Source organism: Empidonax traillii, unplaced genomic scaffold (genome assembly GCF_003031625.1).
Source record: "Empidonax traillii isolate 1590-97213 ecotype Southwest subspecies unplaced genomic scaffold, ASM303162v1 scaffold655:size661012, whole genome shotgun sequence".
NCBI classification, from domain to species: domain Eukaryota; kingdom Metazoa; phylum Chordata; class Aves; order Passeriformes; family Tyrannidae; genus Empidonax; species Empidonax traillii.
This window is the reverse complement of record NW_020955848.1, coordinates 124,744-150,190: the sequence shown is the minus strand read 5'-3', so window position 1 is coordinate 150,190 and position 25,447 is coordinate 124,744. Positions and strand designations below refer to the sequence as shown.

General features: G+C 45.4%; 1 protein-coding gene across 1 annotated transcript; it reads left to right on the top strand.

Annotated features, from left to right (window-relative positions):
• Positions 1–6,388: 6,388 nt before the first annotated feature.
• LOC114065399 (forkhead box protein I3-like) lies at positions 6,389–10,345 on the top strand. Its single transcript, XM_027899294.1, has 3 exons — positions 6,389–6,830; positions 7,252–7,516; positions 9,644–10,345. The coding sequence occupies exons 1-2, from the start codon at positions 6,389–6,391 to the stop codon at positions 7,446–7,448; spliced, it is 639 nt and encodes a 212-aa protein (XP_027755095.1). The 3' UTR covers positions 7,449–7,516; positions 9,644–10,345.
• The last annotated feature ends 15,102 nt before the right edge of the window (positions 10,346–25,447 follow it).

Sequence of the window (25,447 nt, the reverse complement as noted above, 5' to 3'; positions counted from 1 at the left end):
GCCAGGGGTGGCAAATTCAAATACAGTTGCGTGGTAGTAATGAAAGTGGAGAAGCCAGCAGAAAATGAAACTCTCTCCCATTTTGTAGCTCCCAAAAGAAAGCCAAGAGCCTCCAACATTCTGTGAACTCTTCTCCCTCCAAGTGACCAGAGAGGTGTTTCCATGTGGTAGCAGCAGCCCTGGGAATGCTGGTGCAGACTCATCTCTGCTGTAGTTTCCCCTCTCTTGTCCTTCAGCAGATTGTGCAAACTTCTGGACAGATCCTGCCTGCAGAGATGAGAACATCAACAGGAAAAGGATGAAGAGCCAAGGATGCTCCAGCCTCTGGTGGGGTTTGGTAACCCCACCTTTTACCTCCAGACACTTCCTGGGCACCAGCTGCAGGAATGAGGTTGGACTGTGCATATAACACCACCAAAAAGATTTTTTCCATTATTTCGGGGTGAAATTCGGGTGGAAATCAGGAACGTGGACAAGCTGGCATTCCTGGCTGAGCAGATATCCAGCTCTCCACCCTGTCCAGTTCCCAGCTGGCAACGTGAATCCCTCTTCCACTCTTTGATGGATGGGCTTCCTGGCTGGAGAAACAAATGGGTTTTGTCCCTGGTCCAGCACAGCAAGACTCAGCCAATCCGAGAATAAATCACTGAGTGTGATGTAAACACTCACCAAGCCTCTCAGAACCACAGCAGGTCCTCGAGGAGACATTCCCTGCTCTGTCTTTCCATTAAACAGGCATTTTGCTGTAATGAATAACCTCCTTAATAACAACTGGAAAACACCAGCCCTCCAGAATCAATGATGGGGTTGCTTTGGGATCTGCTGCTGCATCAGGTGATGCTCCTTGAACACTTCTCTCTCTGCAGTGAAAGTGCTGCAGGACTCCCAGTGTGTGGCATTTCCGTCTGGGAAAACCACCAAGACAGGGACCCAGAGGAGGTGGCTGGGAATTTTGTGACAAATGTAATGTTTTCACTAAAGATGGGGAAGGAATCCTTCGTCTTCTTTGTTCTTTTACTCACACACACAGTAAGTGTCCTGTCCTACAGCCACAAAAACACTCCCCCTGAGTTGTGATTTTCATTTAGGTACTGAGTTCTGAAAGGTTTGTGCTACTATTTGGGCCACCTAGTCATAAACAAGCACCTTATTTTCATATATTGAATTAATTAATTTCCATAAAATTAATAAAATATTATTTCTTTACATTTTCCCTCAGTAAAAGCAGATGGAATCCTGTTCTGTCTGAAAAAGTTATTTTAAGTGGTTTGGGGCGTTTCTGAAAGGTGATAACTGTAATTTGGGGGTGTTTTTTGAGGTCACAGTATTAAAGCTGGCTGGAGTTTTAGGTGAAAATAGGTGAAACACAGTGCCAGTGACAAATTAAACACTCTGGTCTGAAAAATATACTGCACATGCAGAGCATAAAATCACAGATTTTGCTAAACAACTCAACTCTCTGGAATGGAAGAAAAAAGTATTTAATAGTCAAAAGAAGGCAAATAAATCAATGCATTTTCCAGTCCTTTTTTTAAATGCAGATTTCCCTGGCTGGCTCTTTATACTCCAGACATTGGGGAAGGCAAGGAGAGCTGGGCTGGAGCTGCCTCCTGGAATATTGCTCCTCTTCAAATTGCTGGTGAGTGATTGGGATCACCTTTGCTCCTTAATGAGGCTGCAGGGAATTTATTTTTCAATACAGCTCCTTCTGAATTCCAGGTCTTGATCTCTGATCATTTTAATGAGAAAGAAAAAAAAAAAGTAAATGACCAAAGTCTGAGCAGACTGAAGGAAAACTTAATGAAGAAATGTATGATCTTGTCATGGTGTGAGGATATTAATACTATTTTGTGCTTGTGCTTGTCAAGCTGGAATATTTTACTCAGGAAGGAGCAAAACTAAGCTATATTTTTTATACAAAAGCATCAGTTTATTTGTGCAGCTTATAAATTTATAAGGGACAACTTATATATGTCTTTGGTAAACTTCAGAAATGTTAAAACAAAATATTGCTAGTGGCTCCTCATTTTTTAGTTTTTTTTTTTTTTTCTTTTTAATGAAATCCTGGTTTTCTTAAGCAGAGATTAATCCTTTCTCAGCTGAGAAAAGAAGGAGCTGCTTACTGAGGAATGAAACACACTCATTTAAGAAGATAGAGGGTTGTTGTATGCAGTATTTGTTGCTGCAGGCCATGTCTTCTCCCTTCTGTGCTCATCACGAGCCCCAAAGTTAATTTTCTGTAGTTGCAGCTCCTTTGCTGTTTTCAAAACTAATTTCTGCACCTGCTGGTGAAAAATAGACAGGGGTTTTAGGTATTAAATACCAACTGAAATATGAGAAATTTCCTACAGACTATTTGTGAGCAACCTGGTGTAGTGGAAGGTGGCCCTGCCCATGGCAGGGGGGTGGAATTAGAAGATTAAATCACTTATATGTGTTAAATATCTGAGCTGTTCTAGTGAGTTTTATAATTTGACATCTGCTGATCACCATCCCGGGAAGGATTGAACTTTACAGAAGTTTCTAAAAGAACATTCCAGAGTTTCAAACCTTTTCATTAAATAACAATTGCTCCTGCAGCTTTTATTGATAGATGGGCAGGAAGAAAATGAACTGATTGAATGAAATGTCGAAAGGCAAGCTTTGATAAAGGTAAAAAAAAAAAAATGGATTAAATCCAAGCCACAAATGCTCATGAACAATCAGAAGAGCCTATAAATGAAACAGTTTAGCCATGTAAAGAATATAAATTCAAATAATCAGAACGCAACACCTAAGGATTTGAATTCAATGCCAAAACCTTTGGTCTATGCAAATTCTAATGTATTGAGACACAAAAGGCTGAAATATGTGTGTAACATCTCTCTTCTTGAAGCCTTTCTTAACACAGGGCCACAAAAAGAGGCTCCTTCACCTATCAGGAGTTAGATATCAAAACAAATGAGAATACAGTGTGAAATTTAAATATGGCAAACTAGTGGATTTGTCTGTCTTATTGGCTTCTTTCAAAGAGAAGTATTTCAGGATTAAATCATAATTGCTGACATTATTTGTGTTCTAATTTTATAACTAATTTGATTAATTGCCACAGACTGATTGACCTTGAAAATGTCCATTTGTTACCTAATTATTGTTATTATTGACCTGAAAACTGCTTCTAATATTTATTTATTTACTAATAATTGTTATACCAAGTAAACATGGTTGTATTGAAGTCAAAATAATATCTGGATTTCTATTCATGGTATTTTCTGTATTTCTGTTTTGATAAACTCCTCATTTTAGATGCCTTGGTTGTTCTTTCTCACCATGTGTTTGTATTTCACTCTCTACTACTTCTTATTTGAAATGATGGGGGTTTGTTCCAACATACTTTCCAGAGAAATCAAACTGATGCTTTTGGTGCAAAACACCCACATTTCAATCTGCTTCATCAGGAAAGTACTGAATGCTTTGTTGAGGTGAATTATTGTGTTTAAATCTCCCAAACAGCCTCTGTAAACTTCACTCCTTCAGGTTTAGTGTAATTCTTTTGAGTAGAGGAATGAACAGGGAATTTATTCCCACCTGATGCAGAGGAGCAAATCCATGAGGGATAGTACTATGAGGGAGAACTGAGCTGCCTGCAATTCCTTTCCTTTGCCAGGACATTTTCATAAAATGCAGGGTCTCAGATAGACTTGTAGCGATAAATAATTGAGGCTGGAGATAAATAATTGAAAGCTGGAGAGACTTTTGACAAGGACATGTAGGGACAGGACAAGTGGGAATGGCTTGGCACTGACAGGTAGGTGGGATATCGGGAAGAAATCCTTCCCTGTGAGGGTGGGGAGGCCCTGGCACAGGTTGCCCAGAGAAGCTGTGGCTGCCCCATCCCTGGAAGTGTCCAAGGCCGGGTTGGACAGGGCTTGGAAAAACCTGGAATAGAGGAAGGTGTCCCTGCCCATGGCAGGGGTGGGAATGGTTGGGCTTTGAACTCCCTTCCAACCCAGTGTTGGTTAGAAATCCGTCTGTCTGTCCTGCTGGCTCGCTAACGCATCCCAGTTTTGGGGCTTTACGGCACAGAAGGGCGGGATCGGTGCCCGCAGCAGGAGGAGGGGGGAGCGGACACCCCGCAGTTCCCGGAGCCGGTCCCGGAGCCACTAGATGGCATCGCCGGCCCGCGATTGACTAAAACCACCTGCTTTTCCCTGGGAATGACGCCGGGATAACTCAGCGGCGCTCCCTGAGCTCCAAATCCCGCTCCTCAGACGACTCGCGCTGTTTGTCGGGCACCGCTGGGAACGAGCGCATCTCCCGGGAGGTGAAGGACGCGAGGATGGAAGAGATGCTGGAAAAGGTCTCGTTAAGCGACTGCAGCGTTTAAAAAGTGTATCAGAGACTTGCCAAAGCCATAGCACAGCTTGTGCCCAGAATCACAGAATATGCCGTGTTGGAAGGGACCCACAAGGATCATTCAGTCCAACCCTCAGCCCTGCACAGGATCATCCCCAAGAGTCACACCCTGTCCCTGAGAGCATCATCCAAACACTCCTGGAGCTCTGTCAGCCTTGGGGCTGTGCCCACTGCCCTGGGGAGCCTGTTCAGTGCCAACCACCCTCTGGGGGAAGAACCTTTCCCTGAGATCCAACCTAAACCTGCCCTGACACAACTCCAGCCATTCCCTGGGTCCTGTCCCTGGTCCCCCCAGAGCAGAGCTCAGTGCCTGCCCCTCCTCTGCCCCTCCTGAGGAAGTTGCACCGCAATGAGGTCTCCCCTCATGCCACCTTGACACGTTCCTCACCTTATGAATCCAAGTGAAACGCTAAAGAAACAGAAAAAAAGGTTGTAAAAGGCTCCACATTCTGTAACAAGAAGTATCTTTCCTGTGGGTTAGAATATCATCAAGGCATTAAAGTATGTTTGGATGTTTACCAGGGATTGCTGCTTTCTAGTAAAAGGGTTTCTGCAAAGCAAAAAGGAGTCAGCATTAACAAATACGTGGTTTTGTGTCCTCGGGTGTCAGCTCAGCTGAGAAGGGGACAATTTAATGAGCTCTCTGTGGGCTTGCAAATTGGTATGTTTGGAAAATATATGAAACAAATCCCCTTATTTGCATGGTACATGTCTACAACTTACACAAAAATGCAGCCAACCCACATGAAGTTTGCCACGAGGCACTAAACTAACACAAATAATATCACTCTGCTGCTCTGCTTCAACCTGACGGATACAAACACAAGTTACACCTTTCCCTGGCACAGAGACAAGCAATGCCATGGAAAACAAAACAGCAGCATCCACAGGCAGCCAGGCTGGTGATACCTGGAGGTAAATTTGCTGCTGGATGTCTCCAGGTAATCATTGACAGCAGGGAAATTAAATAACGGTAATGTTAGGGATCAGGTTGTTTCCTGAATTATTTTCATTGAAATGGAAGGAATATCTCCCCTCACGCTTTTGAGATTTGAAGGTAGATCTTCTATAAATAAGCCTGAAGTAACTGATATTTAGATGAATACCCTGCCAGTGGTATGAAGGCTCTTTTTGATCTTGCAATGTGCATATGTGTTTGCTCACCTTTATCCCTTTTCCTTGCTACAGGATGAGGCTCTTGGGGCTATGAGAGTTTGTTCACTAGATTGGAAGAATACAGAAAGTGGGATCAGCTGGGTCTGTTTTTCCCAAATTCATAGAATCCTAGAATAGTTTGGGTTGGAAGGGATCTTAAGGTCATGTTGTTCCAGCCTTTGCCTTAGGAAGCGACACTTTCCACTAGACCAGGTCGCTCCAAGCCTCATCCAGCCTGGTCGTGGATACTTCCAGGGATAGGGCAGCCACAGCTTCTCTGGGCAACCTGTGCCAGGGCATCACCACCCTCACAAGGAAGAATTTCTTCACAATAGCCTATATAAACCTACCCTCTGTCAGCGTGAAGCCATTCTCCCTTGTCCTATCACTCCAAGCAATTGTAAATAGTTTCTCCCCATCTTTCTTGTGGGCTCGTTTCAGATTCTGGAGGGCCTCAGTTGGGTCACCCCAAAGCCTTCTCTGTTCCAGGCTGAACAACACCAGTTCTCCCTCCCAGCGGAGCTGCTCCATCCTCCTGATCACCTCGGTGCCTCTTCTGAACTTGCTCCAACAGGTGCACGTCCTTCCTGTGCTCAGCTCCCACCCACCTGTTACTCCCAAATCCTCGCCGCTTCCCCAGGAAACCCTCCCCCCATCTCCCCATCCCCCCCCTCCCCTCCGTGTGCTCCGATCCCGCTGCCCCCGCACCTTCCCGGCTCTGCGGGGCGGGCCGTGCTGGGGCCGAGGGGCGGGAGGGGGTCCCTCGGGCGGTCCTTAAGCGGTCCTTAGGCGGTACTTAAGCGGGGTGTCGGTCGGGCTCGGCGCTGCCCCCCGAACCATGCACCCCTTCGGGCCGCCCCCCGCGCCGCCGCTCTCCCGGGAGCTGCTGGAGGCCGCGGGATGCTCCGCTCCCTTCCCGGCTCCCCGTCCCTCCCCGCATCCCGCCGCCAGCCCTTCCCCGTGGCCGGGCGGCCCCTGCTCCCCGTGCCCGCCCGCCGGGGCGGTGCTGCCGCCGGGCCCCGCGGGCCGGGGGTGGCCGGGGATGTCCCCCTTGTCCCCGCTGTCCCCGGCCCGGCCGCCCTACTCGTACTCGGCGCTGATCGCCATGGCCCTGCACAGCGCGCCCGGCCGCCGCCGCACCCTCAGCCAGATCTACCAGTTCGTGGCAGAGAATTTCCCCTTCTACCGGCGCGGCAGGGCCGGCTGGCAGAACTCCATCCGACACAACCTCTCCCTCAACGACTGCTTCAGGAAGGTGCCGCGGGACCAGGATGACCCGGGTAAGCAGGAGAGGGCACAGACTTAGGGCAAGAAGGAACAGGCTTAGGCTGGGCCAGAGGAGGTTTAGGAAGGAATTCTTTGGAAAGAGAGCGTTTGGGCACTGCAAGGGGCTGCCCAGGGAGGTGTTGGAGTGACCGTCCCTGGAGGTGTCCGAGGAGCGACTGGACGTGGCACTCAGGGCTCTGGGCGGGGTGACAAGGTGGGGATCGGGCACAGGGTGGACTCGACGATCTTGGATGCGGCGCTCAGTGCCGCGGTTTAGCGGAGAAGGTGGTGTCGGGTCAGAGATTGGGCTCGATGATCCCGGAGGTCTTTCCCAACCTCGTGGATTCTGTGATTCTGTGAAGGGCACCGGGGTGGGCACCCGACAGGACTCCCCCCGGACGGCTGGAGCCCCGACGGATTCTCCTCTCTCCGCAGGCAAAGGCAACTACTGGACCCTCGACCCCAACTGCGAGAAGATGTTCGATAACGGGAATTTCAGGAGGAGGAGGAGGCGGCGGGCGGAGGGGGCTGGAGCGGCGGAGGCGGCCGGGGGCAGCGGCGGGGGCGCGGGGGTGGCGTGTCCCCCTGGCCCCGATGCCACCCTGTATGGCCGCGCCGGGGGCCAGCCCTGACTGGAGCCCCCCGGGCTCACCCAGGTGCGCTGAGGCACGAGAGAGGAGTATTTTTGTAAGGTGTAAATGTAAGTTTTTATATAAAATCGATGATTATTACAGGGAGGTGCAGGAGGACGGGATGGGTGCGGGTGCTGCCCGCAGGGCTGGCTGTGGATGCCGCTTTCCCTCCTTTTTTCACTGTCTCTTCCCACCACCTTGGAAAGGCTTTAACCTCCTGCCATGCAGGTGTCCAGTGTGGTTTTCTCACCTGTCCATGGCCAGGAGTAAAGCAGAGTTCCCTGCCAGTCACAGCCCTCCTGGCTCTGTTCAGGAAGGTAAGTGATGGGTTTCAAGTCTGGATGTCCCAGATATGCCAGGAGATGCTCCAAAGAGACAGGCTGGGACTGTTCAGCCTGGAGAAGAGAAGAATTCAGGGACACCTTAGAGTCCCTTCCAGTGCATAAAGTGGTGCCAAGAGAGCTGGAGAGGGACTTGGGTAAAGGACCTGGAGGGACAGGCGAGGGGGAATGTCTTCCCAGTACCAGAGGGCAGGGTTAGAGGGGATACTGGAGACTAATTGTTGGCTGTGAGGGTGGGGAGGCCCTGGCACAGGTTGCCCAGAGAAGCTGTGGCCGCCCCATCCCTGGAAGTGTCCAAGGCCAGGTTGGACAGGGCTTGGAGCAACCTGGGCTAGTGGAAGGTGTCCCTGCCCATGGCAGAGGGTTGGGACTGGATGGGCTTTGAGGCTTCCAACCCAACCATTCTGTAACTGGTTCTATGACAGAGCCAGAGGGATGTGCCCTCTCCCCAGGCCCTCCTCCCAGGGAATACCATGCTGGCATACAGCTCACCCAGCCCTCCATGCCCTGCAGTGTTCCTAAATAAACCCCCTTTTTTTTCCCCCAAAACACAAGCTCATCTTTGTGTCAGCCCATGGAGCTGACAGAACTTGTACAGAGAATTCCAGATTTAATCAAGCATCTCAAATTAAGCCAGGTCCCTGCTGAGGAGCTTCTTAATTGCTGGTTTTCCTGCTCATACCTTTGCCCATGTCCTGTGGGGAGCTGGTGGCCTGTGGTGTGGGTGTTCCTGTGCCCCCCTGGGGCTCTGCCCCCAGCACAGCCCCTCACACACCCTACGGCTTCCCAAGGCACCTCTGCTTGAGGCTGCCATGGAAAACACCTCAGATTTATCCACAGCATCTCATAAAAGCATTTTTTAGGAAGCTTTGGGAAAATGCAACGTGACACCAACGGGCTGCAGTCACGGTGGTGAGGTTTGAGCTTTTTATTTAATGCTTTAAATGTGAGGAATTTGGTCAACCCCACCTTTGCTTATTAATACCTGGTGCCTGCTCCTTGGTTTTGTTTTCCTCTTGTTTTTTGAAGAAAACAAATATAAACTCCTGCCTTTCCTTCCCGGCTCTCTGTCTCTTCCTGGCTCTTCCCCATTTATGACCAAAATACATCTTTCTTAAATAAAAAGCTAAAAATATTGTTGTTGTTTCTTACAGGAAAATAACCCCAAATAGAAATCTGTATAATACAAATATTTTTGTGCATTATAATGGGTCCACAAAACAAGTTTCACAAAAAAATGCCACATAAACTAAGAACCTAAAGCATTTCAGAGATTCAGGCTCCTGATGGAAGTGAAGATTCACCTATACAAGCCAAGTTTTTCTTGACCCCAAATGTAATAAAGTGTATTACAAAGCATCTGGTTTACAAATATCCAACTTTAGTAGATCTGGAGTGAAGGAAAGAGGAAACTGAACTCTTATCAGTCAATATCCTGTGTAGGTTTATGTAGATAAATTTATTGTTTATTACTTCCCTATTCAAAAGAAAAGCTTCATACAAGAAAAAAATCACTTTTACATGAGAGAAATCACTGTTCTGAAACACCCTTTAAAATATTTCAGACAGAATCTCTTTGTTCATGTTATTATTTTCCAGGGATATTGAGTAAGAAGACATTTAAATTATAACTCTTGTTTCCTTTTTAAAGTGAGTAGGATCCTATCAGAGGGGTCAAGCTGCCTTTGGATTGTGATATTCATTCTCCGAGGCCTGGGCACACACTTTTACAGAGGAAGGATGGAGAAACCCCTGGAAGAGCCAGAGGAGCCTTTCTAAAACACAGTGAAGACACTGAACCTCAGAGCTGGGCAAGAAATTATTTCACTCAACCCTCGTTTTCTTCTGCTTCAGGATACAAAGTTCAAGGTCCAACTTTACAGGCTGAGCTCTGTATTTTCACCTTGAGACTGTTTCTCCCGGGACAATATCCCATTGTAGGACCCTGGAAATGCAGGAAAACACAAAAATGAGAACCCCAGGAGGCTGCAGGTGCTTCAAGTTATCCCAGAATAGCCTTTATATTAGCTCACCTGGGTCCTGCTTTGGGGAAATCCATGGACAGCTCAGTGCAAGGATCCCACTCCACTGCCAGAACCTTTCTTCAGGGACTGTTTAAGGTGATGATTCAATGTGTACATGGAGGCCATCATTTGTATTTCTTTGTGCTTCTGCTGTTCTCTAATTCTATTTTTGTGTGTTGGAAAGAAAAGCAGATTTTTTTTTTTTTAAATAAATCAGTCAAATGGAGCAGGGAAGTTGCAATCCCTGTAAGCAAAAACATGGCTGGAGGGAAGAACTGCATCAGGGAATGAGGCTCTGGGCTAATTGGGCAGTGAAGGCTTTAGTGGAAAAGGGTGATGGGATGCTGGGATGGGTGGGATCTGTGGTCCAGCCTTGCTTAGGTCAGGTTCCCCTGGAAGCCCAGAAATAGCCTCACTGGGGTGGGTTCCTCAGGAGGGTGTCTGACAACAGGGAGCCAACACAGGAGCTTGGATGGGGTTCCAAGGAAACCTGTCCACACTGGAAATGCAGAAGGGCTGAGGAGCTGGGCCTTTTCACAGAGGGAGTTCGATCAGATGTCAAAAATGAAGTGTCCCTAAGTGTGTAATGCTCCAGCAGCCTGTGACACACACCCTGCTGCCACCCACACCCTGGATGACTTATCACTGTTATGCCATGTCTGTGTGAGCTCAAGAAGTCAAACATGAGTAAGAGCACAGGGTGCTCTTGCAGTCAGATGTAATTTTGGATGTCTCCTGATCTCAGATACATTAGAAATCCAGTGGAGGGATCCTTTGGGTGTGCTGTGCAGGGCCAAGAGCTGGGCTCGGTGATCCTGATGGGTCCCTTCCATCTCAGCATATTCTGTGATTCAATTCTGTAACTCCTGCTGGAGTTTAGAGCAAACTGGTGCCTCCTGTGGCGTCAGCTCTGCAGGGATGGGGGTAGCATCAAGGAAACAGCATCTTTTCACTGTTTTCTCCTGCAATAAACTGTAAGCAGGGTTGAAAAGGCTTCACTAGTTGAGGGAGTACCCAAAGAGACCAATAAATTGTGTTCAGGGTTCATTTCACTGGAGAATTGGACTTATATTAATGCATTTTGGAAAAGCTCAGGAAATACCATAGTTATGGAAGCTCCTCCCTATTGCTGTGCTGGTCACAGGGGCAGCTGCAGCACTGGCAAGAAAACAACAGCCTTGGTTCAATATTCAAGGATGAACCCATGGAAGTGAGAATTTAGGCTGTTCCTTTATCCAACATAATAATTTTGATGATTTCTTTACTCTAGAGCAACACTTTGGCCTGTATAAGAAAGAGAAGGGGCTGGCAAACACTCATAAATCATGTTTTGGGATGCAAGGTTAATCAGTGGCTGGTGGCTGGCAGGTGATGAGCTGAACATTTTAATTCTTGGGCCGTGGTTTAAGCCCAGCTTCAGGTCTGAAACCAAGCAACTTGGAGGGTTCACCTCTACTCTTAGCACACAATAACTGTCTTCACAAAGATCAACCACTCATCTCTCACCATCCCTGGCAGGTTTTCCTCCCAAAAAGGGCTGGACAAAGCTTGGCAGTGCAGAATAACCTCTGGCTCACAGGGGTGAAGGGGATTTTCGTTGCGTGCAAAGGGTGCCCGTGGGGTGTCCGCTGGATTAACTTGGAGGAATGGAAAAGGAGTCTCATGGCACATTCCCAAAAAAACACATGGGGTCTATCCTTGCAGTGCTCTCTGGCTGGGCAGGGAAAGGCAGACAGTTACTGGAAAAGAGAGATGGAGGTTTAATTTCTTCAGCAATTAGTCCGTGAATTATTTTCCTGGGTTTAATTCCTTGTACTTTAGTCTTAGTTATATTCAAATCTAGTTGCAAAAGCAATAAATCTCTATTTTTAGAGTGATTATCACTTAGGAGGAGCCCATAATAAATGCAAACAGGATGTGATAAATCAAATTTATTTCTACTTTTGATTCAATTTTCCATCCACTCCAATACTTGCATGTGATTCATCCTTGTTAAGCACCACGACTTTCCTGTGCTTCTCTGGATGACAACACTGCTTCCCAGGATTTTTTTTGTTGGCAAGACAGAACAGGGACCGATACATTTTCTACGGCTGTACTGTGTGGGGGAAATCAATACATAATAAGGTTTCCACATTCCAGTCACTGCCTTGGAGTCAGCAAGGGAGAGCAAGGTGTCTGTATTTGTTACATAAAAAAAAACAAACAAACAAACAAACAGGAAACTCACGCTTTTTGGGAGTTGTCTGCAGTTCCATGCTGCAGGAGGTGGCAATTCTAGGCTTGTAGAAAAAACATGGACAAATACAGAGTGGAAGCAGGTTGGATGTGAATGACTCATCTTGTAAATTGTAGCAAATCATCCCTGTCTGGTGTATCTGCTTCCTTGGGATTGTGTCCCTGGCACAGGCTGCCCAGAGAAGCTGTGGCTGCCCAATCCCTGGAAGTGTCCAAGGCTGGATTGGATGGGGCTTGGAGCCATCTGGGCTAGTGGAAGGTGTGGAACTGGATGATCTTTAAGGTCCCTTCCAACCCAATCCATTCTGGGATGCAGGCACCCAAAATTGCCAAGCCCACTCTGCTCAGGGGCCCTTGGAGGTGCTGAGCTGCTCTGAACAATGTTCTGAGCTGCCTCCAAGAGCAGGGAACTCGTGGTGGGGACCGTTTTCAGTGAGTGCTGAATGAAATACTGCAAAACTAGGGGTGTTCGAGGAGAAATGGTATCGTGAAGTAGGGGGAAAATTGAATTATAATAAAAACACTCTCTGGTATTGGCTCCAAGATCATATGGAAGCAATAGGGACAAAAACCACTCTAATCCTGCTTACAATAGCATTTAAAAGCCCAACATCCTGTCTACCAAAAAGGATTAACATGGGGTTTTTTTCACTGATTTTTCTTTCAAAATGGCAACACAAATTAGCAATATTTTTCCTTCTTTTAAGGACAATACTGATCACCTGTATAACCACACGGAAAAAAGGAAGATTTTTTTTTTTTTTTTCAGGGTGATTTCTCCTGGACTTGCTGAAGGATTTCTTACTATTATCTCTGTTAACAGCCTAGTTCATTTGCAACTGTCAGGTTTTGTCAGAACTCTATTTTATTATTTTATTTTATTTTATTTTATTCTCATTCTGGGCTAAGCTTGCAAAGTGTTGCTGCTCATGCTGAGCCCTAAGATACTCAAGGCTTGCTAAGATGAAGTTATGAGTTTTTCTTCAGACTAAGAAAAGCCAATGCAAAACCATTCCACGTGAAGGCATTTAATCACTAGTGAGGTTTTCTGGTCTCTTCACAGCAGATGATCAGCATAGACTATTTTAAAAATAAACTTAGTTTTTTGCTGTTCATTTCTAGCTGGGATTTTTTTGCCTTGAAGCGTGTGGTGAAAGATCAATATATTTTATCAGGCATTTTATGAAATGTCTTTGAACTCTACCCTGGAGCTTCTCCTTTGTATTAAGACAATTTTCCTACAGTTTGAATGTAATTATTGGCTATTTAAAAGCTCTTTACGGTGCCCACGTGTTTAGGTGAGATTTCTGTAAAAAAAGGATTTGCTCAGACCTTGTAACACTTAAAACAGGAGCAAGAAGAACTCACAGTTCATCTTTAGCCCCTTCAACTACACTCTGTGTAGTGTCTGAAAGAAAAGCACTGTCAAAGAAACAAAAAAAAAATCACACAAGGAAGTTGTTTGGGGAAAAAATGCCCTTTCCTGTAAGTGTGACTCCAGGTAGTATAAAAGCTGTTTTGGTACAAAAATAAGTGTTATATCCACACTGAGCTGCACAGACGTTGCTGACAGGGAGATAAATTGATTCTTCAATCATCTTGGGCTTATCTTTATTTTGTAGCCCCTCCAGGTTTTGGTTTGCACTCAGTTTTTTGTCCAAAGCCATTTATCTCAGTGTTTGACTCCTGCCTGATCCCTGCTCCGGTGGCTGGGGCTGCCCAAGGCGCCCATTAACCCCCCATTCCCAACCCCTTCCATGCTCTGCTACCTGGGAACCTCCTCCCTGACAGGCCTTGGGGCTGCCCATGGAAAAAGAAACAGCTTTCAGAAGGAAGAAGAGGTTTTTAATACCATAATTGAAGGTTTCAGATTCATATGAGCCATTTAAAATGACAGGCTTTGTGGTTTGGGGTTTTTTGTGTTTTTTTTTCAAGTTACACATCCCATCCCTTCAGGTTCCTCTTGTAAACCTGCCAGGGCTCACAACATTCCCTTAAATTATTTCCCCCCCCCCCCACTTTGGTTTCTGTAATGAGATAAGCTTCTCATGGTTTGTTAAGCTGCAAGACATGAAAGAGGGTTTTAAAGCCGCTGATTCAGGATGGGAAACCAGGTAATCACAGTTTCTTACTCCCTGTTTGTTACATGTGGGCTTACAGGAGAGATTTTGGCCTTTTTTAGGGGAGGATATTGTTGAGAAAATCACACCTGTTAGGAATAACGTGTGCTTAAATTAATTCCCACTGGAGCTGTGAGATTTCACAGAATCAAAGGATGGTTTGGGGTGGAAGTTACCTTAAAGATCATGTCATTCCAACACCCTGCCATGGGCAGAGACACTTTCCCCTAGAAGAATATCCAATATTTAAAGTCGAAGTGCTGCTTAAAGCAATTTCCCTGAATGAAATTATACCCTGAGTAGGTGCGTTGGATTCATCACAAAAATTGGAACCTGTGAAAATCCCTCAAGGGAAAAAAGCCTTAAAACTGCTCCAGTGCAAGGAGATGAACAAGACACTGCCCCAGAACCCTTCAGCTCCGTTGCTGCTCCCCTTTAGGAGGACTAAATACTTTTATTTTAAGTAATGGCTGTTATTCAATGAGCATTCCCTTTTTCCTTCAGCCCATCAAGTACCAACCACTGGCAGGACTGCAGCAAAGGAGAAGAAATTCTCGGGCAATCCCCCCTTTTAAAAGACAAATCTGTACATGCAGAAGTCAAGGCTGCTGGCAGGAAAGGACCAGTGTGAGTGTGGGCTCTAGGAAGCTGCTTGCCCAAGTTCCCTTAAACTGTACCACAGTAAAGAACACTTGACCTCCTTGTGTCAAAATTTATTAGTGGAAAGGCACGTGCAAGGGAACAGGAATTGTTTTCTGCGAAGGTTAAGAGCCTAAACTCTTCTGGTGTCCTCTGTTCACCCTCAGCTGTTCCTCTGCTCATGGTCCAGCCGAGGTTCTCCAGACCTGAACCATAAAGGACATCCCTGATGAGGAGGGCTGTCAATACTATGATGTCCACTGGACTTGCAAGTGGATTGGAGATTTCCTTTCCTCCTGGGCCACAGACATCATCCAGTTGGTCCCTCTCACATGTCAATGTTCTCAATATCCCACTGATGAATGAGTTGTAGAGTCCAGAGGAGGACATGGAGATGCTCCAAGGGCTGGAGCTCCTCTGCCATGGAGCCAGGCTGGGAGAGCTGAGGGAGTTCACCTGGAGAAGAGAAGGTTCCAGGGAGACCTGAGAGCCCCTTCCAGTGCCTAAAGGAGCTCCAGGAGAGCTGGAGAGGGACTTGGGACAAGGGTCTGGAGGGACAGGACAAGGGGGAATGGCTTCCCAGTGCCAGAGGGCAGGGCTAGATGGGATATTGGGAAGGAATTGTTGGGTGTGAGGTTGGTGAGGCCCTGGCACAGGTTGCCCAGAGAAGCTGTGGATGCCCCTGGATCCCTGGAAGTGTCCAAGGCCAGGTTGGGACAGGGCTTGGAGCAATCTGGGCTAGTGGAAGGTGTCCCTGTCCGTGGCAGAATGAGATGGGCTTTCAGGTCCCTTCCAAGCCAAAGCATTTGGTAATGATATTGGAGTTTGACTGAGTGTCAGTACTTGGAGTCAGGGATAAATTGATGCAGCTCAGGCTTTTCCTGTCATTGTAAATTGGGGCACAGTGGGTATAAATTCCCAGTAGATTTTTTTAATCTGCATAGGTGCAGACCAGAAAAATTTCAAATCACTGTAAAGGAAGACAAGTAAACAAGAAAAATAAAAGAAAGCCAACATGCACCAGCTCACATTTTTGCTGGGGAAAATGAAACCCGGAGTCTGGATCCACGTCTGTCCTCAAGCAGAGTTTTCTTGGGTTTGCAGTTTGTAAATCCACCCTTTACAGTGCACTGAAAGACCAACCTGCCAAACCCAAATAGTCAGAAAATTGCACATTTGGCACATATTACATTAAATATTTCTTTGTTCTTAGGTTTCCTCGAAACACTGAGTCAGAGCCATGGGCAGAGGGGAAAGGTGGTTGGACTGCTGGGACACAAAGTGCAGCTTTAAAACCAGGAAATTTTGAGGATTAATCTTTTCTTTAAAGATATAAATCCACTGTAACTGAGCCTCACTTTTAATAATTACATATCTTTAAAAACAGCATCACTTGTGGGTTTTATCCATCTGAATTTAAATGGAAAGCTCTAACAGGGATTTAGTGACAAAGTGATGTTAACACTTCATTTTAGCACTCAAACCCATGGATATTAAGGATACAGAATAAACTGGCATTTTCTATCTCTATGACTCATTAACACTTCAAGTTTCTGCTTGTAGGATATAATGCTTTGTTTCATAATGATACATAAGTGACAAATTTTGATACTTTAATACACTATTCTCTTCTTCAACAACTAATTACTGCAATTAACTTCCTGTGTAGTTAATTCCTTCTCCTCCCATCTTGCAGCCACATACTGTGAGGACAAGAAAAATACTGAAAAAATATTTGTGCTTTTTCCTTTCAGCCCTTGAAAGGGGTTTGCAGAGGAACAACCCTTAGCTTTGTAACTGGGAGGATTATTTAGACTTAAAACTGACTTAAAATTTGCCTGGGAATCACAAGGAAAAAGCCAAAGGCTGAGGGGGGCTCAGCGAAAGCCCCTTTTTGTTGCACAGACCGTGGGTGTGAGAGCCAAGCTTCACTGCTGTGGGGAGGAAAATGGGTTGGATGTTCCCAAAAAGCTTAAAAGGATGAAATGCATCACCTGATATCTGAGACTAATGGTTCTCTACAACCAGAAATGCTATCCCTGGCATAATTTCCCCAGCCTCAGGGGACAGCAACACTCATTTTTTTAGGGGGCCGAGTGGAGCTGCTTTTTCAAACTGAAAGAAGGTTGATTTAGATGAGATATTAGGAAGAAATTCTCTGTGAGGGTTGCTCTGGCACAGGTTGCCCAGAGAAGCTGTGGATGCCCCATCTCAGGTGCTGTGGTCCACCTGAGAAGGGGCAAAATGCCTTAAGACAGCAGTCATTTCCAGTCTTCCCAAGGTTATTTCCATTCTGGGAATTTGCCAGGGAGTTAAGGGCATTAATAGACTCAGCAATCCCTTGTCCTGTTTGGGTTGGAAGGGACCTTAAAGCTCATCCAGTCCCACCCCCTTCCCATCCCCATCTTCCACTATCCCAGGTTGCTCCAAGCCTTGTCCCAACCTGGCCTTGGACACTTCCAGGGATCCAGGGGCAGCCACAGCTTCTCTGGGCTACAAAGGGAAGAGATTTTTCATGAGTGTGAACTTTTTCACTCCTTTGAGCTCCACACAAATTCTGTATTTTCAGTTTCCTTTTTTTTTTTTCTTGAGTATCTAAAAAATAATTTGTCTCTCCAAGCTTTCCCACCTGTATGTTTTGGAAAGTTTAAAATGATTTTGGAGCCTCAGAAGAAGAAGGGAAGAATGCAGAGCCTTAACCTGGTCCCTGCAGTGGGTATCAGGAGTGTCACAGTGTCCCTCCTTCTGGTGACACGTCTGTCCAGGACACCCCATTGGGTGTCTGCACTTCTCATCCCCGGGGTATAATCTTACAGACAGATATTTTTGGGGTCAGGGGTTCCCTAAATGCACCACATATCGTTCAGTCTGACATTTGTCATGCTGGATTCTGGAAACAGTTCATGGCAAGGAGTACAATGATGACTTTTATAATTCCAAGTGACCCGAATAATGGCAATATCTTTTACCAGTAGCCATCAATTTTCACTTCCAGCAGCTTTCTCCTGCTGTCTATAGAACAACCCAACAAAGGGGGTGAGATATTTCATCCCTCTGAAATTTTCTCACACTCTGGAGATCCTGAAAATAATCCCCACTCTCCACATTTCTCACTGCAAATGACAGCAGAAACTCATTAATTCATCTTGTAAAGAAATACAGGTAAAATTATACTCGCTCCTTCTGCTCAGAGAGAGATGATGTGATGCAGGAGACTGGAATGACTCCTGAAATCCAAGATTCTTTTCACTGCATTTATGTTTTACTGACACAAAGTTGCTTAAATGAATTTCTGTTGTTGCTTATACCACAACCACTGAGATTCTGGGCTTCTGTGTCACATCCTTTAAGGCAAAATAGTTCTTCTATTAGTTCTTCAGAATCATTTGGGTTGTAAAAGTCCTCTGAGATCATCAAGTCCACCCTGTGCCTGATCCCCACCTCGTCCCCCAGCCCAGAGCACTGAGTGCCACGTCCAGTCCTTCCTGAGACACCCCCAGGGATGGGGACTCCATGCCAAGGCACAACCTTGGAGAGACCTTGAATGATTGTGTCTGACCTAGAAGATATTTCCAGTAGGTATATCCAGTAGGTATCAATGAACCGGGAATCTTGAAGGAAAGAGTAAAATGAGTGTCTTGAAATTAAAAAGAAAAAGAAAAATAGACTACTGGGAGTAGAGAGGTGGTATGGAAAAAAAAAAAAAATCACTCCAAAGCATCTGCCTGTGAAATCCTGAGCCAGGAAAGGCTGATTAGGAGTTGTGGTACCAGGTTGATCCCATTAGAGGTATGGCGTTGTTTTGATCCTGATGTGTTTTTGCGGAAGAAAAATTATCCAGCAGCAAGGGTGGAATTCCTAACGCAATATTTCATTAAGTGCCCTTCATGAAAGGGATTGGAAAACAGCAGAGTGAAGAAGGTCTGTAGGAATGCAAATATGTAACGAGGAGCTGACTCCTGCCCTGGAAACGAAAAGGTGACAGTGGAATCGAGAGCACTGTCAGCTTAAATGAGGCAGTAATGGCTTTGGCTGGTACCTCCAGGGCTTCAGAGAGACTCTCTCAAGATAATTCACTGTTAATTAACTTTCTCTTTCCCCAGAGGGCCTCCGTGCCCAGTTGTTTTTAGACTTACCTAGAAAATTGGGTTTAATTCTCTTTTTCCTGAGTTAAAAGTCACAAGTGGGAGGTGAGAGAGAGACCTAGGGTTTCTCTGCAGCAATGTGGGCAAGAGTAGGCTGCAAGGGAATTTCTGGGAGTAGAAAGGAGCTTGTGCTGTTCTGCAGTGATTCAAAACAAAAGTCTAATAACACAACAGACTTCTGTCCCCCAGAGTGTTGCCTTTTTCTTTTCCTTGGCTGTAGTACTTTGGGTTTCTTTAAATGATGTTGTGGTCTTGTTTGAGGAACAAACTTTTGGGAACACTTTGTGAGATGGTTGCCCAAGGCTGAGCCCTGGGGATTTGCTGTTTCACATTTCCTTTTTTTTGTTGGAAATACACTTTGTTTTTTTGTTTTTTTTTTTGCTTTTTTCTTCAGTACACCATAAGAAATGACGTATTTGACACGGATGTTTTGGAAACAGTCTTGCTTTGTCCGTATTTTAGATGGGATTCATCTCAACAGCTGATTTAGGCTTGTTGTTGAGGCTGAGACAAGATGCTTGGGCTTACCTCTGCCCTCCAAATGTCTTGTTACTGCAGTTTATTGTATCTTGAGGATTGGCAGTGTCAGGGAGGCTGAAATTTTACACTTCCTTGGTACCTGACTGAGGATATCAACCTGCTAAAGGACAATTTCAAGTGGCCTTCCAGGGGACAACCACGTTTTCACCAGAGACCACTTGCTGCCTCTTGCCTTTCAGGGTCATTGTTTTCCACCAAGGTGGCAGCTTCTAATTTTAAAGCAAATATTGTCCTAGAAAGCAGCCCACTGCCACGGATAAAATGATGCTTCATTGAGTTATCACCTCCACAAGCACATGGTAGCAATTGCTGGGGATAAATTACAGACATCAAAGCCTTCTAATGACCAAACTTGGGATAAAATTAGCTTTGTTAATGAGACCCAACACCAACCTTGCACAGATGATGCTTTCCCTGATAGCCTGTGCTGTGCATGTGCCATTACTGTCTGTCTGCTTGTGGGGGGGGGGAAGGATTCAACCTGAAAGAAGGGAGATTTACATGGGATATTGGGAAGGAATTCTTGGCTGTGAGGGTGGGCAGGCCCTGGCACAGCTTCCCAGAGAAGCTGTGGCTGCCCCATCCATGGAAGTGTTCAAGGGATTGGACTGGGCTTGGAGCAACCTGGGGTAGTGGAAGGCATCCCTGCCCATGGCAGGGAGTGGAATGAGATTGTCTTCAATATTCCCTCCAATCCAAACCATTCTATGATTATATGACTCTATGAGAGTGGTGAAGAAGCTCCTGTCATCCCTTGAAGAAAGAAAGACAAGTCACAGCCGAGGGAAATGGATAAATAATAAAAAAATAAAGTAGGGAAGAGTGTGTTTTACAGATCGCAGGTTAAAAATATATAGCTTGAAGTAAACTTTTCTATTAGAAAGAGCACAGAATCATAGAAGTGTTAAAGGTGGAAAAGCCCTCAAAAATCACTGAGTTCAACCATCCCCCAGCACTGCCAAGGCCACCACAAACCCATGTCCCCAAGTGCCACATCCACAAGACTTTTAAATCCCTCCAGGGATGGGGACTCCACCATTTTCGTGGGCAGCTGTGCCAGGGCAGGAAAACCCTTTCCAGGAAGGAATTTTTCCTATATCCAACCTGACCCTTCCCTGGCACAGCCTGAGGCCGTTTCATCCTGTCCCTAGATCCCTGAGAGCAGAGCCTGACCAACCCCCCCCTCCCCCCAGCTCCCCCCTCCTGTCAGGGAGTTGCAGAGCCAGAAGGTCCCCCCTGAGCCTCCTTTTCTCCAGGCTGAGCCCCCCCAGCTCCCTCAGCTGCTCCTGGTGCTCCAGACCCTTCCCCAGCTCCATTCCCTTCCCTGGACACGCTCCAGCCCCTCAGTGTCCCTCTTGTCATGAGGGACAATCCCACCTCCCTACTTCTCCCTTGCTCATTAAATCCTTTGCCCTCTGACCTTAAACTGTGGAAAGCACTTAAATAATAAAATATTTTTAAATGAAGTTCTTTAATATCAGCTCCAGACCCTGCAGTTGCCACATCCTGAGCAGTGAGACAAGGAGATGATGCTCCAGCGTCCTCCATCACCACCTCCCTCCTCTCCAGCACTACCAGTGAGCACTGATTCAGACCCAGACAGTCCTTTTCAGCTTTGCCTTCCTGACAGCTGGGAGTGTTTTTATAAATAAATGCTTTTCTCAATACAGCAAAGCCACCCCTCCCTCCTCCCAAAATCTGGTTCCAAAACTGTGTAACCAGAGGGTAATGAGAGCACTTGGGGAGAAAGGAAAAAAAAAAAAAAAATCAAGTGGAAACTGGAAGGCATCAGCAATAAGCCAAATTCTGAGCAGATGAAAGCAGAGTGGTGCAAAGTATTTATAGAAACAAAAGTCCTTCCTAATCCTTTTAGAGTAGGAGCCTGCACAAATTGTTATGTGACATCCACCCAGGCAAAGATTTATCCCTAAAGCAACTGAACTCCAGAGTCACACATATTTAAACTACATCCACATCTTTTTGACACCAGCACCACATACCACAAGTTTAAAGAGCATCTGTCAGATCACTACTCCAGTTATAAATGTATATTAAAAGCTCTTCAGATCTGGACTGGTACATCTCACTTGTTTTTCTGAATAATTTCTTGATTTTTTTTTTTTTTTTTTTTAGGTTTCCAGCACTGTCAGAATTCTGGAGTAAATGTTCAAAACTTAAATGCCCTTAAAAGAGTGTCTCTGAGGTCAAACTTCAGCTGGGAATATCCTCTCAGAAATCTGCTGCGGTGAGTCCATCCCTCCATCCCTCCCTCCCTCCTTCCCTCCACAGGTTGTGGGACATAAAATCTGTGCTTCCTGTTTGTTTATCTGGGAAAATTAAAAGTGAATTGAAGTTTTTTTTTTTTTTTTTGAAATCAGCTGGCCAAGCCCACAGGATTCACCCAGTTATGTGCAAAAATCTGTTCTAACCACAGGGCCAGCTGGGATTTGTTCTCATGTGGTTCCCATCTGACCAAGTCACATGAGCCTGGAATCACCTGCTTGGAGAACAGCCCTAATTCCCATTTCCCCCCCCAAATCTGGCTTTCTCAATCAAACGACAGGAGGTGCTAAATAGGCAGCTTGTACCTCCTGTCTCTCTCCCAGCTCCTCGCTCAGAGCAACACCAGCCATGGCGCAAGTTTGATTTTCAGCTCCCAAATTCACTGTGGAGCAGTTTTTGTGAGGAAACCAGCTTATTTTAGGTGGAAGGGCTGGAACTGGAAGGCTCTGGCAATGGAAAGATAAGTATATATGTCTTAATATATTTATAATGTCCTTTCTCTATTTGGAAAACTTTTTATTGGTAAGAGATGAGCAAAACAGTAGTGAAATGAGTCACTGCACTTTTCAGAACATTCAGTGTGTAATTCTTGGTGCAGAATAAACAAGGAATTGTGCTTATTTCAACCTTCCAACCAGGGCTAAGAAGCTGAAATACTCAGTGGTGTCAGAGGTAGGTTTGCTAACACACTCCTTTATTGGGAATTATCATTACTGACTTTGGGAGTCAGTGACTGCACAAGTTTCTCTCTGACTCATTTTTGAATTGGAGAAATCTTTGGTTTCTCAATAAAAGTTGCTATGAGGAGCAAGGACAAAAATGTCATTAGCTTCTTATTAAAGACTCTCACTGTTTATGAATTAATCTCATAATTTTTGAAACCTTTTGGGTTAGAAACACTGTAGAGGCTGGTTCATAAATCTATTCCTCTGACTCCCAGTTTTCCCTCTGCTTTCCATCTGATGTTATCCTGATCTGTGTTCCTGAGCTGAAAACCCAGTCCTTTTCACTGAGGTTTAATTTATGTTGTTCTTGTGAGCAGGAGAATTTCACTTTCTGTGATCATTTCAAAAGGCTTTAAAAGATGATCCTTGGTTTAACAGCAATTTTAGAATTTCCCAACTACTTTCTTGGAAGGCAGGACTAGAAATTTGAAAGAACATCAAGAAAAAGTGTTCTTGAATCTTCTCTAACACCGAATGAAATGAGACCTCATGTATTGTTGGGGGGTTCTGTGGGTAATTCTGTTGGCTTTGCTTCACAAGCTGTAAGGGATTCATGGAGAACTGAGATTAGAATCTGGTTTGTGCTGATGTGTTATGTTACAATATATGTGATAGGTAATTACGTATAATATCTATTATACTTTTGTATTATGTTCTTACGTGTAATATATTATATACATATATGGTCTCTCTTGCAAGATGAGGACATGCCTGAATTCAAGTGCAAAGACATCTTTTTAAAACTTGAACACATCTTTGGCAAGACAGGGCGATTAGGTGTTCGATATTTCATGTCCCTCTGACTCCCTGTGCTTTTTGTTGTATGTCCTGTGGTTCTGATGCCGCCTCTGAAATGCCTACAACGCTGTGGGAGCTCAGGACCATAAAAATTAACTTAAAATGGTTTATTTATTGCTATAAAACCCTTTTCCAGACATTCTGGTACTGTCTCCAGAAGGAAGCTCGTACGTGTTCTTGTCCACTCGTTAATTTAGGGAATTGTGACAGGACACTGTAGGAAGCTGCTGAAACCACACCATGAGTGTGTGACTCGATTTCTGGCTCTGAGTTTGCCCCACTGGGCAGGGGCAGCTTTATTTTCTCTCTAAGCTTCTGAAAAAGTTCTAATTTCACTGCAGCTGCCCATGAGTGGTTCTGTTGGGTGGTTTTTCCAGTGCCCTGGGAATGAATCAGAGTTGTGTTTTCTTTCCTGGGAGGAGGGCTCTGAGTAGTGTGTGCATGGAATAGTCAAATAACAGATGATGTAGCACCCAATGGGCTGTGGGAGGCTGGCTGTCTGAAGTGTTGGGCTCTTTGGATTTCCATGGACTGCAGGGGAAGCCAATCCATCCCCTGACAGATTCTCCTGGTTTGAGAGGGTGCAAGGGGGCTGAAATGGCCCGAATTCCAGCTCTGGATGTGGTTTCCACCAGATTGCTTTTCATTGGTCCGCCACAACTGGGCAATACTAAAACAAAACCACTGAATGATGTCAGGGTTTTATGTTTTTATCGGGTGGAGGAGACTTTTTAAGGGGGTTGGAGAAGAGGCTCTTCCTCCCTGCACAAAAGGATTTCCATTCCAAAAAAAAAAAAAAAATCCAGCTTTTTAGATTTGCCTTCAGTGCTGGTGCTTCTCCAGTCCTGTGCAAGGGCAGGTTAATTACAAAGAAAAACAAGCTTAAAGAAGCTTTCCCAGGGGTTCATCTCATCCTGAACAAGTTTTTAAAAACTGTTCAGTGAGACAGTCGATAGCACTTCATTTTTCAGTTTTAAAAGCAGGTATTTTTGAGTCATCTCAGACTTCATCACCCCCTCAGCCATTTAGACTGTAAACTGAACCAACACCAACTTACTGCCACCATGAAAACAATATGTCAAGGTCTACACTGCCACAGATTGCACAGAATGAAATAAAGTCTTATTAAACGACTGTGCCACCTCTTGCAGAGCCTCTAGTGAGGTCCAGCCTCCCTTAAAAATACCACATAGCTGGAAAATTTCAGGCAAAATCCTGACAGCTTGCTTTGCTGCTTGGTGTTTTGGAATGATTTAAAGCCTGGAATGTGTCTTGCCTGATGGAGAGCAGCATTTGATTAAAAATGTCCTGCAGCAGTGGTTCGTGACTGTTATTGATAGTGCCATGTAAACAGTCCTTTGTTCTTTCCCCTTGTCAGAATCAGATGCCATGGTGGAATTTACTTGTGACAACATAACAAAATACCAACCCTGCTCCCTTATAGGTCAAAACAGCAACAAAAAAAGGCAAATAAATGGCCCTGCAGGTGTCTGCATCCTTTCAGAAGGACTCCTGAAAGGCAAAGTTGGTATGAGTGATGTTATTTTAGCACCACCGGTTTTTCATAGAATCACTGATGGTTTGGGTCGGAAGGGACCTTAAAGACCATCTAGTTCTGCTGATTCCATGGGCAGGGACACCTTCCACTAGCCCAGGTTCCTTCAACTTGGCTTTGGACACCTCCAGGGATGGGGCAGTCACAGCTTCTCTGGGCAACCTGTGCCAGGGCCTCCCCACCCTCACAGGGAAGAATTCCTTCCCAGTATCCCATCTAAACCTATTCCTTTTCAGTCTAAAGCCATAGTACCAGTGGTATTGATCTGTATCTCTTGTCCTTTAATATTTTGACTCTGTAAATCAATGCCAGGCTTGATTAACTGAAATTAGCCCTGTGGTGCCTCTGTGGAGAGACCCAGAAATGTGACAGCCAGACACTGTCCTGCCTCAGGTGAGGAGGAGGAGGAGGGTAAAGCAGAGCTATTTAAATTTACCTTTTCTTACAGCACAACAGCAAGTGCTGGTTTGCTCTGGGAGGTGGAAGGGGGATTCATCCCTGTCTCCTCCTCTTCCAATATAATTCTTAGTGCTCAAGCTGATGATGTTTGCTGTAACTCAGACTGGAGATTTATCACTTCTTTATCCATCA